This window comes from Microcaecilia unicolor, chromosome 2 (genome assembly GCF_901765095.1).
Source record: "Microcaecilia unicolor chromosome 2, aMicUni1.1, whole genome shotgun sequence".
NCBI lineage: Eukaryota > Metazoa > Chordata > Amphibia > Gymnophiona > Siphonopidae > Microcaecilia > Microcaecilia unicolor.
The window spans coordinates 452,119,186-452,136,780 of record NC_044032.1 but is presented as its reverse complement, the minus strand read 5'-3'; the positions used below and the strand labels follow the sequence as shown (position 1 = coordinate 452,136,780).

The following is a 17,595-nucleotide window of genomic DNA, read 5'->3' as shown; positions in this document are numbered from 1 at the left end:
GGAGACGGAGTGCTGGGCTTGATGGACCTTTGGTCTTTTCCCAGCGTGGCAGTGCTTATGTACTTCCTCTTTTTCCCAGTTTCCCTTTATTTCAGATGCTGAAATATTTCAGAGCACCGTCTGGCCGAAACATAACGTTGTGTCGAGTCATTTTTAATGTGGAAATTGTTTTATCATCATTTGCTTGAAAATTAATAAATATTGTTTATTTTAAACTACATTTTGGGTCCAGTTATTGGATTGCCTGGCTCATATTCCCACCTTTTTGTTTACATTTGATGCTTCGTGGGATCTATTGAGTTCTCCACGCTCGTGGATTCTCTTTAGACAGATAGATGTAACCCATCATTACAGTATAGCCTCTTGTTTTTTTTCTATATATTACCCCATCCTCCTGTGTATCTAAAACTTTGTTGACACTGGGCATCACAGCACTCTTAATGTAATTGAATGTCAAATGATACACTGATAGGCTTAAATTGTAGTTACTAAGCATGTTTGTCACATAGACTTTACAACTTGCCATTAATATTGAGTGGGAGGAAAAGCTTGTATAGGTTGAACTCTTCCAAAGGCTTTTTTTTATATGTAGCAGAGAGCTGTTCAGGAGAGTTGAAGTAGAAACAGCCTCATGGTTTACTTGTTATCCCATATTCACCATGTAGGATTTACATATTGTCAGCTGGATCCTATTCCATCAAACTGGATTAAGCTTTCAGTCCATGTCTTTCCTCTGCTGCTTTTGATGGCTAATCATTTAAGTTTTATCCAGGGGGCTGGTACCATTGTGTTTGAAACAAACATGCTGTGGTTCAGCCAGTTCATCGTTCATCATTCCTTTTGGTTGCTACTAGTTATAGACCAGTCTCAAATTTATGCTTTGTCTCAAAGGTAATGGAAAAGAATGCTGTTCAACAACTGACCAACTTTTATGGAATCTGCTAATTTACTGCTTCCTCGGCAGTTCAGTTTTTTGTTTTGGACAATTCTGGCGGCTTTTCTTAGGTAGAGGTTCATTCTGCCTTATATAATAGCCAGATAGTTTGGGTTGAATCATTAGACCTGGCATTAACTTTAAATTTGATCGACCACTATCTTCTTTTAAAGAGACTACAATTCATGGGAGTTCAAGGCATGATCTTGGAATGGTTTAGATTTTTCCTGTCGATCTTTTGCAATATCAAAAAGATCATCGATGTCTCAATTTCATTATTTGGACTGTGAGGTACCACAGTGCTTGGCTCCATCACAAATATTTTTAATATTTTTGAGCCTTTTAACTACTATAATACAGAAAACTAGAATAAGTATATATGTGTGGATGGGGTTCTTTTTGTTGCTAGGGTCTCACTTTTAACATTAGATCTTACATTGTTGCAGAATTGTCTTAAAAGGTTACTACTAAATGGTTTGTAGAACATTGCTTGGTGTTAAATGTGTCTAAAATGACAGCTTGTTGGATTTTAAGACATGCAGATTGCCCTGACCTGGTCCAAATTTTGTTAGGGGCCCCAGTACTATTAGAGTCCTTTAAGTTTCTGGGTACTATGACAGATTAACAACTTTCCTTTACAGAGCAGGTTTCTAAGGCAGAGAAGGACTTTTTTTTTAAAAATTCTGTGTCCATTATGCCCTCTTAGATTAGGGGTTCTCAACCCAGTCCTCAGGACACACCTAGCCCACCAGGTTTTCAGGATACCCACAATTAACATGCATGAGATGTGCATGGAAATTTATTGAATGCATATTCATGGTGGATATCCTGAAACCCTGGTGGGCTGGGTGTAGCCTGAGGAATGGGTTGATAATCCCGGTCTTCCTAGATAAAGCAGCTTTACATATGTTACTTCATGCATTAATTTCATGTATCATTATGGAAATGTGGTCTATGCAGCTATATTAGTTGGTAACTTGAAACTATTACAAGCTTTACAATATGCCACAATATGACTGTTGGTTAAGGCCTATAGAGAGGCCACATATCATCCTTAGACCTTTTCACTGGCTTCTGATGCAATATAGGATTAAATTTAAGCTACTGATACTTGCTCATAGAGCCTATAATGATGATATTCCATCTTATTTGGGCAAGTTGGCCATACCTTATACAACCAACAGAGCGTTGAGGTCACGGCATGGTTATTCCCACCCTGTCTACAGCTCATTGGGAGACTACCCTCATTATAGAATAGACTTTTTTTTTCCTGTGAGTGGAGGAGTAGCCTAGTGGTTAGTGCAGTGGACTTCGATCCTGTAACTGGGTTTGATTCCCACTGCAGCTCCTTGTGACCCTGGGCAAGTCACTTAACCCTTCATTGCCCCAGGTACAAATAAGTACCTGTATATACTTTGTAAACTGCTTTGAATGTATATCAAGTCCCATTCCCTTTCCCTTATCTGTGCTGAGTCCTGTTTAACAAGATCTTAAAGTTTTGGGAGGGGTTTTTTGTTGCAGTGTTTTGGAGCCATGATGTACCTATAAGAATGGTTGCCTGATTCTTTTGAACGTATATGTTCATTTCTTTCCTGTTATGTTTAGTTGGCTTGCCTTTATTTTATATTTTATTATATTGTGAATTGCCATGATCTGCTTAAGCCTGGCGGTATAGTAAGTTTCAATAGACATAAAACATAACTGTGATCTACTGGCACAAACTAGGAAAGACTGGTTCTAATATAGTTTTAATGTTTGTGGTGCATGAAGTTTTATTTTCCTGAATAGCAGAAGAACTAACCTTGATTTTCTCCTTTTTTGCTCAGGGCTCTGAGTAAATGTGGTGTGGAAGTCTATAAAAAGGTGGGAATGCTGTATCCTGAGATGAGTGTCCATGAACGTTCCCTGGATTTCCTGATTGACCTTTTGTATAAGGATCAGTTGGATGAAACTGTGAATGTGGAGCCATTGACAAAGGCCATTAAATACTATCAGGTATATACTGGAAACCAGTAGGGAGAACTTGAACTTTATTGGACAGCTTGCATTTATATATTTCTCTGACTGGCTTTCTTTGCTCATATTTCCGAGGGTAAAGATTCTCAGAATTGCATGCAGTTCAGTATGGCATGAAATGATTTCATAGGATAGTTGGTAGTCATAGTCTTCTGTGTATAGAAAGCAAATGCACTGATTTTCTATACCTGCAGGTCTTCTAACACAGTTTAGATCTATATATTTTAGTTTTGTATTTGTTTTTGAGTTTAATATTATATATAACTGTGCTTAATTTGTTCCCTCTAGTAACTTCCTTTCTGATAAATTTGTGAGGCAAGTTTAGGAGTAGTGTTTGATTATTGTTATTTTTTTAATAAATAAAAAGTACATTTACATGTGGAAATTGGCATGCAGATATAGTGTAACTAGCAATTTAAGAAGTCACTGTTTATATGCTACAGCACACAAATTTCAAGGGAGGCATGTTGGGCAATCCTTCGAAAGTATATGTGTATTCTATATTTTAGAATGGCAGTACACCTATGTCCAGGAAAACTTTCTCTCTGCATTTATACCTTCATCAAATCGCACATTGAACAGTTGGCTAACTTCTTATTTGAACTTGGAGTTTGAAGGAGAACTTGGAGGGTGCAGTTGTGCTTACCTCTGTAGGGGGCAAAATATTTGCATTTTGGAGGACAATGCCCCACAGACATCCAGGTTTCTAAAATCTTATACACTTATACATTTATGCAACGCTATTTACACATACAAATGCCTTAGTGATGCCACTTTTCTTAATGTATTTTTTGTTTTCCCCCTAAAATACATATTCCCATTTTGTATATGTGAGCACCTATATGTTGCTTTGGCAGCACTAAATGTAGTTCAGAAAAAGATTCACATTGCTAACCCTTTTCTAAAATACTTGGGGGGGGGGGGGGGGGGGGGGGGGGTTCAACGTGCTGACACAGACTTCCATGTTTGAACATAGATCCCTACACAGTTAATCTCTTAGTAACTGAATCTGGCTTTGGAAGAGTTCTTGACAAATAGTTCTGCTGCTACATACAATCCATATATTTTTGTAAATGTCATTATGGATTTAATATCTAATGATTGTAAAATGTGCACTATGAGGATTCTCTGGTAGATGTCCAGAAAAACTTTAGATATCTTTACATTTATACTAAAAGTAGAAAACCTACAGAATTACATTTCCTGTTGTCCTCTCACTATAATAATAAAATGTTTTGTACATACGGTTATGTAATAGGTATTCGTAACCAATACCAAAGGCCTGGCCATACAAAGGAGACTTCAGATGTTTGACTCAACAGTAAAATGTATTCTAACCACAGATGGTAATTTGGTTTCATTCTAAAGGACTAAGAAAAGAGCTTTCTTCCTAGTCTCCGTCAACTGGTCCTTATGTACAGAAGGGTATTGCATACCCTCAGGCATAAAGATCTGACTGGATGATATGTCTTTCTTGCCTCCAAAAGATAGTGGGGTGCAATAACCTACATTGCCTGAAAAATTAAAAGCAGGACCTTAAATCGAACTTGGTAGTCAATGCAGGTTAATCAGTCAGATATGTGAATATCTAGGAAGGCTAACAAGTCTGGCAACATCATTTTAAGTCAATTGCAAAGCTCAACACTGCTTTTATGAACAGCTCAAAAAAGAACATTACAATAGTCTAAAATGTTACAGGAAGTGGTGCTATACCAATAAATGCTCTAATAGTGGGAAGTAATCACATTTCTTTCTTTGCAGCATCTCTACAGTATCCATTTGGCTGATCAACCAGAAGATTGCACCATGCAGCTGTCTGACCACATTAAGGTACCACATTCATTGAACATTTGTTTTTAGTTGCTGATTAATTAAAACATGAAAACAGTTTGAAAATCACAATATCATATGCATTTCCTACCAACAGGTAAAAATAAAAATTTGGATCATTATTGGATTAATGCTACCAAGTAGCCGAAACAGTGATCAGAGATGCTCTTAGGGGGTCAAAAATAATAAACTAGGTCTGACCTTTATATAATCAATCATGGATCTGTTTTTTATTTATGTAGGCATGAGAAATATGCAAAATGTCAAAGTAAAGTTGCCAGCACATCTTTGTTTGCACATTAGTGCCTTTCTTTTTCAAGGGGAAACAGGTGAACGCCTAACTCTACCTCTCAAACCTTTGATGGAAGAAGCAACTAACACAAAGGGCTAACATCAGCTGCACTTAGCTGCAGCAAGACTGACTTATGACACGTACACCTTTTATGACAATCTACAATTTTTTTCTTGTCATTGCATTTGTATCCCGCATTTTCCCACCTTTTTGCGGGCTCAGTTGTTTATCATTCTCCGGTTACACTTGTTTGTTTATATGTTCCACCTCCACTTATCTCTTGTGCTGTTATGATGTTTTAATGTGTTTTGTGTTGATGTTGGAAGTAGCATACGTGAGGACAAGCAGGACAGCCATTTTCATATACTGTACTCTATACTCTTAGGGTTTTGTATACCGCCAACTCTCCCAAAGGATTCAAAGTGGTTAATAAAGGAAGATGACCTACTCAGTTGAGGCAAATACACATTCTCCGAGGACAAGCAGGCTGCTTGTTCTCACTGATGGGTGACGTCCACGGCAGCCCCTCCAATCGGAATCTTCACTAGCAAAGTCCTTTGCTAGCCCTCGCGCGCCCGCGCGGCCGTCTTCCCGCCCGAAACCGGCCAGTCTTCTTTCGTCCGCATTCGGTACGGTTGTGTTTTCGCCGTGTCGAGCCCCGGAAAGTCGACCTCGCGCGTCCTTTTTCGACGTGTTTTTTCTTCGGAAAATCTTCTAAAACTGTTTGGGAAGTGCTCCGGAAGCCCTCTCGGGTTTCGTTTGCCCCTTCCCGTATTTTTCAGATTTTGCCCCGGTAAGTTTTCTTTCGTCGTCGGGGTAGGCCTCTCTTCGGCCTCGGTCGAGATTTTTCTCCCTTAAAGTTTTGGTGCTCACTTTCGTCATTTCGGATTTTGATTTCGCCGGCGTGATTTTTCCGCCCATGACATCGAAGCCTTCCAGCGGCTTCAAGAAGTGCACCCAGTGCGCCCGGGTAATCTCGCTCACTGATAGGCACTCGTCGTGTCTTCAGTGTCTGGGGGCCGAGCACCGTCCTCAGAACTGTAGTCTGTGTTCCCTGTTACAAAGGCGGACTCAGGTAGCGAGATTGGCCCAGTGGAACGTTTTGTTCTCGGGCTCTTCGTCGGCATCGGCACCGGGGGCATCGAGTGCATCGACGTCGTCAGCGTCCAGACCTTCTTCCTCGGCTGCTAGTGTATCGGGTGCATCGAGGCATCGAGTCTCTGCATCGGCGCCGAGGCATCGGGCGACTGCATCGACGTCGGTGGTACCGGGACCTCGTCTGCTGATGTCGTCGGACGGTGGTGCATCGTCTGGAGTGCAGGTGAGGGCTGTCCATTCCCCTGCTGGTGGCGGTGAGCCTTCGGGTGGTTCTCCCCCTACCCTGAGGGCTCCTGCGGTACAGCCCCCCCGAGATCGACCTCCTTCGGCCTCGGCCCCGAGGAAGCGACGGCTGGATTCTACGTCCTCCTCGTCGGTGCCGGGGAGCTCCGGTGACATGCTTCGGAAGAAGTCGAAGAAGCATCGACACCGGTCTCCTCCCCGCGTCGGCACCGAGAGCTCTGGGTCGCCGAGGGAGTCAGCACCCAGCAGGCATCGGCACCGAGAGGACCGCTCACCCTCTGTTCAGGAGGTGTCGATGCGCTCCACTCTGGACAGCCCGGAACAGCCTCCACGCCCGGAACAGGTTCTGACGTCGATGCCTGCATCGACCTCTCTGCCTTTCTCTGCAGCCGCTCTGAACGAGAGCCTCCGGGCCGTTCTCCCAGAGATTCTGGGAGAGCTGTTGCGCCCTACCCCTCCGGTACCGGCGGTGCTTGCGCCTCCGGTACCGTCGAGCGCGGCGCCGGCTGGCCCATCGCCCGGGGTGAGGTCCCCAACGTCGGTACCGCGTGCGGTGCCGACTGCGGCCACCTCCCAGGAGGGCACCCCGACTACGTCGGCGGAGGGAGCTTCGCCGATGCGGGCGAGGGAGTCTACCTCTCGACGCCCCCATCGTGGACGTGGCTCCACGGAGTCGAGTTGGGCACGGTTGCAGACACAGGTCCGTGAACTTGTGTCTGACACAGAGGGTGAGGCCTCGTGGGAAGAGGAAGAAGACCCCAGATATTTCTCTGACGAGGAGTCTGAGGGTCTTCCTTCCGATCCCACTCCCTCTCCTGAAAGACAGCTTTCTCCTCCTGAGAGTCTGTCTTTCGCTTCCTTTGTCCGGGAGATGTCTACGGCCATCCCCTTCCCGGTGGTTGTGGAGGACGAGCCCAGGGCTGAAATGTTTGAGCTCCTGGACTATCCTTCTCCACCTAAGGAAGCGTCCACTGTTCCCTTGCACCATGTCCTAAAAAAGACATTGCTTGCGAACTGGACCAAGCCACTAAGTAATCCCCACATTCCCAAGAAGATCGAGTCCCAGTACCGGATCCATGGGGACCCAGAGCTGATGCGCACCCAGTTGCCTCATGACTCTGGAGTTGTGGATCTGGCCCTAAAGAAGGCTAAGAGTTCTAGGGAGCATGCTTCAGCGCCCCCGGGCAAAGACTCTAGAACCTTAGACTCCTTTGGGAGGAAGGCCTACCATTCTTCTATGCTCGTGGCCAAAATCCAGTCTTACCAGCTCTACACGAGCATACACATGCGGAACAATGTGCGGCAGTTGGCGGGCTTGGTTGATGCGCTCCCCCCTGAGCAAGCCAAGCCTTTTCAGGAGGTGGTCAGGCAGCTGAAGGCGTGCAGAAAATTCCTGGCCAGAGGGGTGTATGACACCTTTGATGTTGCGTCCAGGGCCGCTGCTCAAGGTGTGGTGATGCGCAGGCTCTCATGGCTGCGTGCCTCCGACCTGGAGAATAGACTCCAGCAGCGGATTGCGGACTCGCCTTGCTGTGCGGACAATATTTTTGGAGAGAAAGTCGAGCAGGTGGTAGAGCATCTCCACCAGCGGGATACCGCATTCGACAAGTTCTCCCGCCGGCAGCCTTCAGCATCTACCTCCACAGGTAGAAGATTTTTCGGGGGAAGGAAGACTGGTCCCTACTCTTCTGGCAAGCGTAGGTACAATCCTCCTTCTCGACAGCCTGTGGCCCAGGCTAAGCCCCAGCGCGTTCGCTCTCGTCAGCAGCGTGCGACTCAGCAAGGCCCCTCGGCTCCCCAGCAAAAGCAAGGGACGGGCTTTTGACTGGCTCCAGCAGAGCATAGCCGACATCCAAGTGTCAGTGCCGGGCGACCTGCCGGTCGGGGGGAGGTTGAAAGTTTTTCACCAAAGGTGGCCTCTCATAACCTCCGATCAGTGGGTTCTCCAAATAGTCCGGCAAGGATACACCCTCAATTTGGCCTCAAAACCTCCAAATTGTCCACCGGGAGCTCAGTCTTACAGCTTCCAGCACAAGCAGGTACTTGCAGAGGAACTCTCCGCCCTTCTCAGCGCCAATGCGGTCGAGCCCGTGCCATCCGGGCAAGAAGGGCTGGGATTCTATTCTAGGTACTTCCTTGTGGAAAAGAAAACAGGGGGGATGCGTCCCATCCTAGACCTAAGGGCCCTGAACAAATATCTGGTCAAAGAAAAGTTCAGGATGCTTTCCCTGGGCACCCTACTTCCCATGATTCAGGAAAACGATTGGCTATGCTCTCTGGACTTGAAGGATGCCTACACACACATCCCGATACTGCCAGCTCACAGACAGTATCTGCGATTTCAGCTGGGCACACGTCACTTCCAGTACTGTGTGCTACCCTTTGGGCTCGCCTCTGCGCCCAGGGTGTTCACAAAGTGCTTGGCTGTAGTAGCAGCGGCACTTCGCAGGCTGGGGGTGCACGTGTTCCCATATCTCGACGATTGGCTGGTGAAGAACACATCCGAGGCAGGAGCCCTGCAGTCCATGCAGATGACTATTCGCCTCCTGGAGCTACTGGGGTTTGTGATAAATTATCCAAAGTCCCATCTTCTCCCAGTGCAGAAACTCAAATTCATAGGAGCTCTGCTGGATTCTCGGACGGCTCGCGCCTATCTCCCAGAGACGAGAGCCAACAACTTGTTGTCCCTCGTCTCGCGGGTGCGAGCGTCCCAGCAGATCACAGCTCGGCAGATGTTGAGATTGCTAGGCCACATGGCCTCCACAGTCCACGTGACTCCCATGGCCCGCCTTCACATGAGATCTGCTCAATGGACCCTAGCTTCCCAGTGGTTTCAGGCTGCTGGGGATCTAGAAGACGTAATCCACCTGTCCACGAGTTTTCTCGAATCCCTGTATTGGTGGACGATTTGGTCCAATCTGACTCTGGGTCGTCCCTTCCAAATTCCTCAGTCTCAAAAAGTGCTGACCACGGATGCGTCTCTCCTGGGATGGGGAGCTCATGTCGATGGGCTTCACACCCAAGGAAGCTGGTCCCTCCAGGAACGCGATCTACAGATCAATCTCCTGGAGTTGCGAGCGATCTGGAACGCTCTGAAGGCTTTCAGAGATGCGCTGTCCCATCAAATTATCCAAATTCAGACAGACAACCAGGTTGCCATGTACTACGTCAACAAGCAGGGGGCACCGGATCTCGCCCCCTGTGTCAGGAAGCCGTCAGCATGTGGCTCTGGGCTCGCCGTCACGGCATGGTGCTCCAAGCCACATATCTGGCAGGCGTAAACAACAGTCTGGCCGACAGGTTGAGCAGGATTATGCAACCTCACGAGTGGTCGCTCAATTCCCGAGTGGTGCGCCAGATCTTCCAAGCGTGGGGCACCCCCTTGGTGGATCTCTTCGCATCTCGAGCAAACCACAAAGTCCCTCAGTTCTGTTCCAGGCTTCAGGCCCACGGCAGACTGGCATCGGATGCTTTCCTCCTGCATTGGGGGGAGGGCCTGCTGTATGCTTATCCTCCCATTCCCCTGGTGGGGAAGACTTTGTTGAAACTCAAGCAAGACCGAGGCACCATGATTCTGATTGCTCCTTTTTGGCCGCGTCAGATCTGGTTTCCTCTTCTTCTGGAGTTATCCTCCGAAGAACCGTGGAGATTGGAGTGTTTTCCGACCCTCATCACGCAGGACGAAGGGGCTCTTCTGCATCCCAGCCTCCGGTCCCTGGCTCTCACGGCCTGGATGTTGAGAGCGTAGACTTTGCCTCTTTGGGTCTGTCAGAGGGTGCCTCCCGTGTCTTGCTTGCTTCCAGGAAAGATTCCACTAAGAGGAGTTACTTCTTTCTATGGAGGAGGTTTGCCGTCTGGTGTGACAGCAAGGCCCTAGATCCTCGCTCTTGTCCTACACAGACCCTGCTTGAATACCTTCTGCACTTGTCTGAGTCTGGCCTCAAGACCAACTCCGTAAGGGTTCACCTTAGTGCAATCAGTGCATACCATTACCATGTGGAAGGTAAGCCGATCTCGGGACAGCCTTTAGTTGTTCGCTTCATGAGAGGTTTGCTTTTGTCAAAGCCCCCTGTCAAGCCTCCTACAGTGTCATGGGATCTCAATGTCGTTCTCACCCAGCTGATGAAACCTCCTTTTGAGCCACTGAACTCCTGCCATCTGAAGTACTTGACCTGGAAGGTCATTTTCTTGGTGGCAGTTACTTCAGCTCGTAGAGTCAGTGAGCTTCAGGCCCTGGTAGCCCAGGCCCCTTACACCAAATTTCATCATAACAGAGTAGTCCTCCGCACTCACCCTAAGTTCTTGCCAAAGGTCGTGTCGGAGTTCCATCTGAACCAGTCAATTGTCTTGCCAACATTCTTTCCCCGTCCTCATTCTTGCCCTGCTGAACGTCAGCTGCACACATTGGACTGCAAGAGAGCATTGGCCTTCTACCTGGAGCGGACACAGCCCAACAGACAGTCCGCCCAATTGTTTGTTTCTTTTGATCCCAACAGGAGGGGAGTGGCTGTGGGGAAACGCACCATATCCAATTGGATAGCAGATTGCATTTCCTTCACTTACGCCCAGGCGGGGCTGGCTCTTGAGGGTCATGTCACGGCTCATAATGTTAGAGCCATGGCTGCGTCGGTAGCCCACTTGAAGTCAGCCTCTATTGAAGAAATTTGCAAAGCTGCGACGTGGTCATCTGTCCACACATTCACATCTCATTACTGCCTGCAGCAGGATACCCGACGCGACAGTCGGTTCGGGCAGTCAGTTCTTCAGAACCTGTTTGGGCTTTAGGATCCAACTCCACCCCCCGAGGGCCCTGTTTGTTCTGTTCCAGGCTGCACTCTCAGTTAGTTGGTAAATTTTTTAGGTCAATCTCAGTTATGTCCTCGCCGTTGCGAGGCCCAATTGACCATGGTTGTTGTTTGAGTGTGCCTGGGGGCTAGGGATACCCCATCAGTGAGAACAAGCAGCCTGCTTGTCCTCGGAGAAAGCGAATGCTACATACCTGTAGAAGGTATTCTCCGAGGACAGCAGGCTGATTGTTCTCACAAACCCGCCCGCCTCCCCTTTGGAGTTGTGTCTTCCCTTGTCTTTGTCTTGCTACATATGAGACTGGCCGGCTTGAGCCGGTTTCGGGCAGGAAGACGGCCGCGCGAGGGCTAGCAAAGGACTTTGCTAGTGAAGATTCCGATTGGAGGGGCTGCCGTGGACGTCACCCATCAGTGAGAACAATCAGCCTGCTGTCCTCGGAGAATACCTTCTACAGGTATGTAGCATTCGCTTTAAGGAATATGCCTTTCAACATAAAATGATCTATAATTAGTTAAATCAGTCCAATATGTTTCAGCTTATCTCCTATGGATTATTGTTCAAACAAGAACGTCTACAAAGCTTTCCTAAAGGATAGATAAGGCAAAAATGTAATTTCCTGAAGAAGCTCATTCCATATGAATGATGTCACTGATTGAGCCCTGTTGAGGAGAGCTTCTCAGCAACCTTCCAGAAGCTTTTAGAAGACCAAGCACTTTCCCACCTGCTGCTAACCACGCGAGACCGGATTGTCTAACTTCATCTGCAAAGCATCTCTCTCTCTCCCACAATTGAGCTGTTTGATTTTATCTAACCAGATGTCTCAGAAAAGTCCCATTGGTTTTACAAAAGTGCTGCAAGTGTGCCATGTCACTTACTGACACTTATATTTGGTGCCTGTCATGTCTGTGGCCCAACCATGATGTTTCTTTTTGTAATCTGTCAGCAAGATGTCAAAAACAATAAGGAATTGCAATGCAAAAAATATTTTTGTTGCTGAGAAGTCTGGTCCATGAACTTGGGCATCGGAGGCATCAGTCCCCATGGCCCCTGGGGATGCATTGGCATCAATGGTCTCCACCTACCTCAACATCGAGTTTTGGCAGCATCCATTGGGGGCCAAGCATCCTCGGATTCTACACCGAGGACCTGTAAGAATTCAAAATCATCCTCATTGGTGCTAAGCGATTTGGATGCCGTGCATCAGGTGAAGGTGATAAAGCAATGGTATCAGTCACCTTTGAGGAACAGCTACAGGAGCCACTGGGGCATCAGCATCATCAGTACCCTAGAAGGGGCCCATGCTATGAGGGTAGCTTCCGCTCCGTGGATTCAGCACTGAAACACCAGCCTCCTATGGGCCACGACCAGCTTTCTGATTCGGCCCCAATACCTTCTGTGGACCTGACCACTGACTGTGCCCCTGCCTTTACCATTGTTTGTCTCTGAGAAATGGATCCAGGCCATGCTCTAGGAGGAGCTGAGACGATGTCTCGCTTGACATGATGTCAAGGCATCAAGGGCATTAACATTGATCATGATGTCAGTCCATCCCATCTTAGAGATCTATTCTCACCCTGTTGGTTGTGTATTAACACTGTTGCCTGAAGGTCAAGACTGTGTTGATCTCTAGTCCTCTGGGGGAAGCTTTCTCAAGGCCAGATCTGTTCCATTCCTTGGCACTCTTGTCTGGAGCCTGGCCATGAATCCAGTCATCCGAGACAGGTGCAGACTCAAGACAATCTTCATCCTGAGTCTGATATGGCTTCTCCTGGAGGAAGCTCGCCAGGTTCTCTCAAAGGAGCAGTCTTTGGACCAGATCTCCCCCCCCCCCCCCAAACTCATGAAAGGAGTGTCTTTCACTCCATTTATATTGGAGGTGGAGGATGAGCCCAGGGCAGAAATATTGGCCATCCTTTTCTTTGATGCCCTCCTGAGGAAGCTGTAACAGTGCCTGTTCATAGCATCCTTGCATCCTTAAGGTGGTACAGATGAAGCAGTGGGAGATTCCCCCCCCCCCCCCCCCCCCCCCCCCCCCGTTCAGCCCATTCACTAGAAGGCCAACTCTGTGTATAAAGTTGAGAAGCTCTGGCTTCCACACCACTCTATGAATGATCATCAAATAAGCTCAAGCCACAAACCTCACTCCCTCATACCTCTGGGGAGGATGCTAGAACTTTGGATTTGTTTGAGAGGAAAGTGTTTAAAAATACTATGCTATCCTCCCACATACATTCTTACAGATCTTCGTATGCATGTACTTGAAGTCTTTATTTCTTTAACAGTGTGGCGAAATTTGTGGACATTCTACCACCTGTGCAAGCTACAGAGCTCTGCCATCTAGTAACCAAGCGGTGGGAGTGTCAGGAAGCACCTGGCACGGGCTACCTGTTATGCTTTCAATGTAGCATCCAGGGCCTCTATTATGGGTATTGGGATGCACAGACTCATCTGGTTGTGTTCCTTAGAGCTAGAACCAACAGTTCAGGAGAAGCCTGCAGACATCCCCTGTCGGGTTGATGATCTTTTTGGGGCAAAGGGAGAGGAGGTCACTGACTTTGTGAAGAAAATCAATATCAAGTCACTGTCATGGCCCTCTCCCACTGTGATCTCTTCTTCCAGGAGGTATTCAGGCACAAGTCTAAGGAGTGCCTGCTACTTTCAAAGATGTAGAGGCCCTCCTTCTACCCACCTTTCCCAGTAGGCCCAGATCTCATGCTCTCGCCTGAGGCAACAGCTCAGAAGTCCCAGTCAACTCCTCACTTAATGCAGGGGGCGAGTTTTTGACTGGATCCACAAGAGCATAGCTGTTCCTGTGCTGGACGACCTACCAGTAGAAAGGAGACTTGCATTTTTTTTCTAGAAAAGGTGGCCCCTTGTAACCTCAAACCAGTGGGTTCTCAAAGTAGTCTGTAACGAGTTTCACTCTTCATTGACAGACTCCCTCCAAATTGCCCACCTCCCGGGTCAACAAAGTTAAGCTCTCGGTACTAGGAATTGCTTTTGCAGCATCTCTCTTCACTTTTGCAGGCCAAGTTGGTTGAGCATGTTTCACAACAGGGGGGGAAAGGGAAGGGATTTTAAACAAGTACCTCCTGGTCCCCCAAGAGGACAAGAGGATTCCGTCCCATCCTAGACCTAAGGAACAAGTATCTGGCCAAAGTAAAGTTCAGGATAGTTTTTCTACTCACCTTAATCCTCGTGATTCAGGAAAAAGATTGGACTTAAAAAATACTTGTATCCGGATTTTGATTCATTCCAGCAACAGGAAGTATCTAAGATTCAAAATAGTGAAACACCACTACCAGTATTGCATTCTGCATTTTGGCCTCAAGTTGGCTCCCAGAGTTTTCACAAAATTTCTAGCAGTAGTTGCACTGTTGCTGCACAGACTGGGAGTCCATGTGTTTCCCTACCTGGATGATTGGCTAGTAAAGAGCACCTCAGAAGAATGAGCTAAAAAATCCACGTCCAGGACTATCCAGATGCTGGAGCAACTAGGGGTTGTTAAGTACCCAAAGCCCTTTTTCTCCTCGTCCAAAGATTGGAATTCATAGGAGTCCTGCTAGACTCTGTTCAGGCCCTGGCCTTTCTCCCAGACCAGCACATGGATGCTGTAGTCCACATTACACTTCAGGTCCGCCAGAGCCAGCAGGACACAGCCCAGCAGATTTTGAGATTTGGGCCACATGGACTCCACTGCCCATATGACAACCAGTTCATGTCTCCATTTCAGACTGACTCAGTGGACTCTAGTGTCCCATGTTATCAAATGTCACTCTTGCATTGTAGGAGTCTCTTTTTTGTGGACAGTTCAGCCCAATTTGACACAGGGACTTTCATTCCAAATTTCTCCTCTCCACAAGATGACGTCGGATGAATCCAACCTGGGGTAGGGAACTCATGTAGATGGATTTTGATGCTTGAGGTCAGTGGTCCTCTCGGGAGACTCAGTTGCACATTAATCTTCTGGAACTGTGGGCTATTTGGAAGGCTCTAAAGTCTTTCAGAGATTTGGCTCATGCACAAAATTGTTCTCATCCAAATGGACAACCAGGATGTACTATATCGACAAGCAGAGAGGCATGGGATTGTACCTCCTGAGTCAGGAAGCACTTGGGTTGTGGGCTTGGGCATCTGAACACAGCATGGTGCTCGGAGCCACATACCTGGCTGGGAAGAACAGTCTGGCAGGCAGACTGAACAAAGTGATGCCACTGCACGAATGGTTGCTCAAAATGTGCGTAGGCCAGAAGATATTCTGAGAATGGGGCACTCCCCCCCCCCCCCCCCCCATTTAGTGGAAATCTTTTCCACTCATTTGAACAACAATGTCCCTCAGTACTGCTCCAGGCTAAGATCACATAGCAGACTAGCCTAGGATGTCGCCTTCCTTCATTGGGGACAGGTCTTACATAAGTACATAAGTACATAAGTAGTGCCATACTGGGAAAGACCAAAGGTCCATCTAGCCCAGCATCCTGTCACCGACAGTGGCCAATCCAGGTCAAGGGCACCTGGCACGCTCCCCAAACGTAAAAACATTCCAGACAAGTTATACCTAAAAATGCGGAATTTTTCCAAGTCCATTTAATAGCGGTCTATGGACTTGTCCTTTAGGAATCTATCTAACCCCTTTTTAAACTCCGTCAAGCTAACCGCCCGTACCACGTTCTCCGGCAACGAATTCCAGAGTCTAATTACACGTTGGGTGAAGAAAAATTTTCTCCGATTCGTTTTAAATTTACCACACTGTAGCTTCAACTCATGCCCTCTAGTCCTAGTATTTTTGGATAGCGTGAACAGTCGCTTCACATCCACCCGATCCATTCCACTCATTCTGTATGCATATCCTCCCATATCTCTAATAACAAAAACTTTGCTTAAACTCGGGCAGGGTAGAGGGACCATGATCCCCATTGCTCCCTGTTGGTGGAAGCGGATCTGGTTCCCTCTACTTCAGGAGTTGGCCTTCAGAGATCCAAAATGAGGGACCCCTTCTGCATCCCAGTTTCCATACCCTGGCCCTCATAACTTAGATGTTGAGTTTTAGTAGTTGTCTCCCTCCACTTGCATGAGGGACCTCCGTATTCTGCTTGCTTCCAGAAAAGATTCCACTAAGCCATATAATTTTAAATGGAAGAGGTTTACCGCCTGGTTTGAAGACAGAGCCCTAGATTTTTTTTTCCTGTCTTACATAGAAACTGCTTGAGTACCTTCTGCACTTTTTAGTCTGTCCTCAAGTCTAACTCTGTTAGGATTCACCTCAGTGCAATTGATGGCATGCTGTCAGTATGTGGAAGGTAAGCCCATCTCTATACAGCCTTTAGTTTGATTCATGAGAGGTTTGCTGTTACTGAGCACAGGTCAAAGCTAGTTCAAAAGACTTACATTCTCAGTCAAAGCAGGCCCAGCCAGGTTGTGGGACCAATGACAGCAGTGATGGAAGTGGTGCTTGGGCAAGGGCGCATATGCAGCCGTTACAGGAATCTCTTCTTAGCAGCTAGTCTCCAGTGTCACAGAAGTACAGCTTTCATCTTCCTTGGACACTTATTTCCAGACAACATACAGTGGGGGAAATAAGTATTTGATCCCTTGCTGATTTTGTAAGTTTGCCCACTGACAAAGACATGAGCAGCCCATAATTGAAGGGTAGGTTATTGGTAACAGTGAGAGATAGCACATCACAAATTAAATCCGGAAAATCACATTGTGGAAAGTATATGAATTTATTTGCATTCTGCAGAGGGAAATAAGTATTTAATCCCTCTGGCAAACAAGACCTAATACTTGGTGGCAAAACCCTTGTTGGCAAGCACAGCGGTCAGACGTCTTCTGTAGTTGATGATGAGGTTTGCACACATGTCAGGAGGAATTTTGGTCCACTCCTCTTTGCAGATCATCTCTAAATCATTAAGAGTTCTGGGCTGTCGCTTGGCAACTCGCAGCTTCAGCTCCCTCCATAAGTTTTCAATGGGATTAAGGTCTGGTGACTGGCTAGGCCACTCCATGACCCTAATGTGCTTCTTCCTGAGCCACTCCTTTGTTGCCTTGGCTGTATGTTTTGGGTCATTGTCGTGCTGGAAGACCCAGCCACGACCCATTTTTAAGGCCCTGGCGGAGGGAAGGAGGTTGTCACTCAGAATTGTACGGTACATGGCCCCATCCATTCTCCCATTGATGCGGTGAAGTAGTCCTGTGCCCTTAGCAGAGAAACACCCCCAAAACATAACATTTCCACCTCCATGCTTGACAGTGGGGACGGTGTTCTTTGGGTCATAGGCAGCATTTCTCTTCCTCCAAACACGGCGAGTTGAGTTCATGCCAAAGAGCTCAATTTTTGTCTCATCTGACCACAGCACCTTCTCCCAATCACTCT

At 47.1% G+C, this 17,595-nt stretch overlaps 1 protein-coding gene across 3 annotated transcripts in view; it reads left to right on the top strand.

Annotated features, from left to right (window-relative positions):
- Positions 1–17,595, top strand: part of LOC115461248 (dynactin subunit 1-like) — a 188,975-nt gene that overhangs the window by 95,827 nt on the left and 75,553 nt on the right. For all 3 annotated transcript variants that reach the window (XM_030190949.1, XM_030190951.1, XM_030190950.1), the window contains exons 15-16: positions 2,761–2,929; positions 4,712–4,780. In XM_030190949.1, the coding sequence (XP_030046809.1) occupies positions 2,761–2,929; positions 4,712–4,780 (238 nt within the window). The remainder of the gene's footprint in view (positions 1–2,760; positions 2,930–4,711; positions 4,781–17,595) is intronic.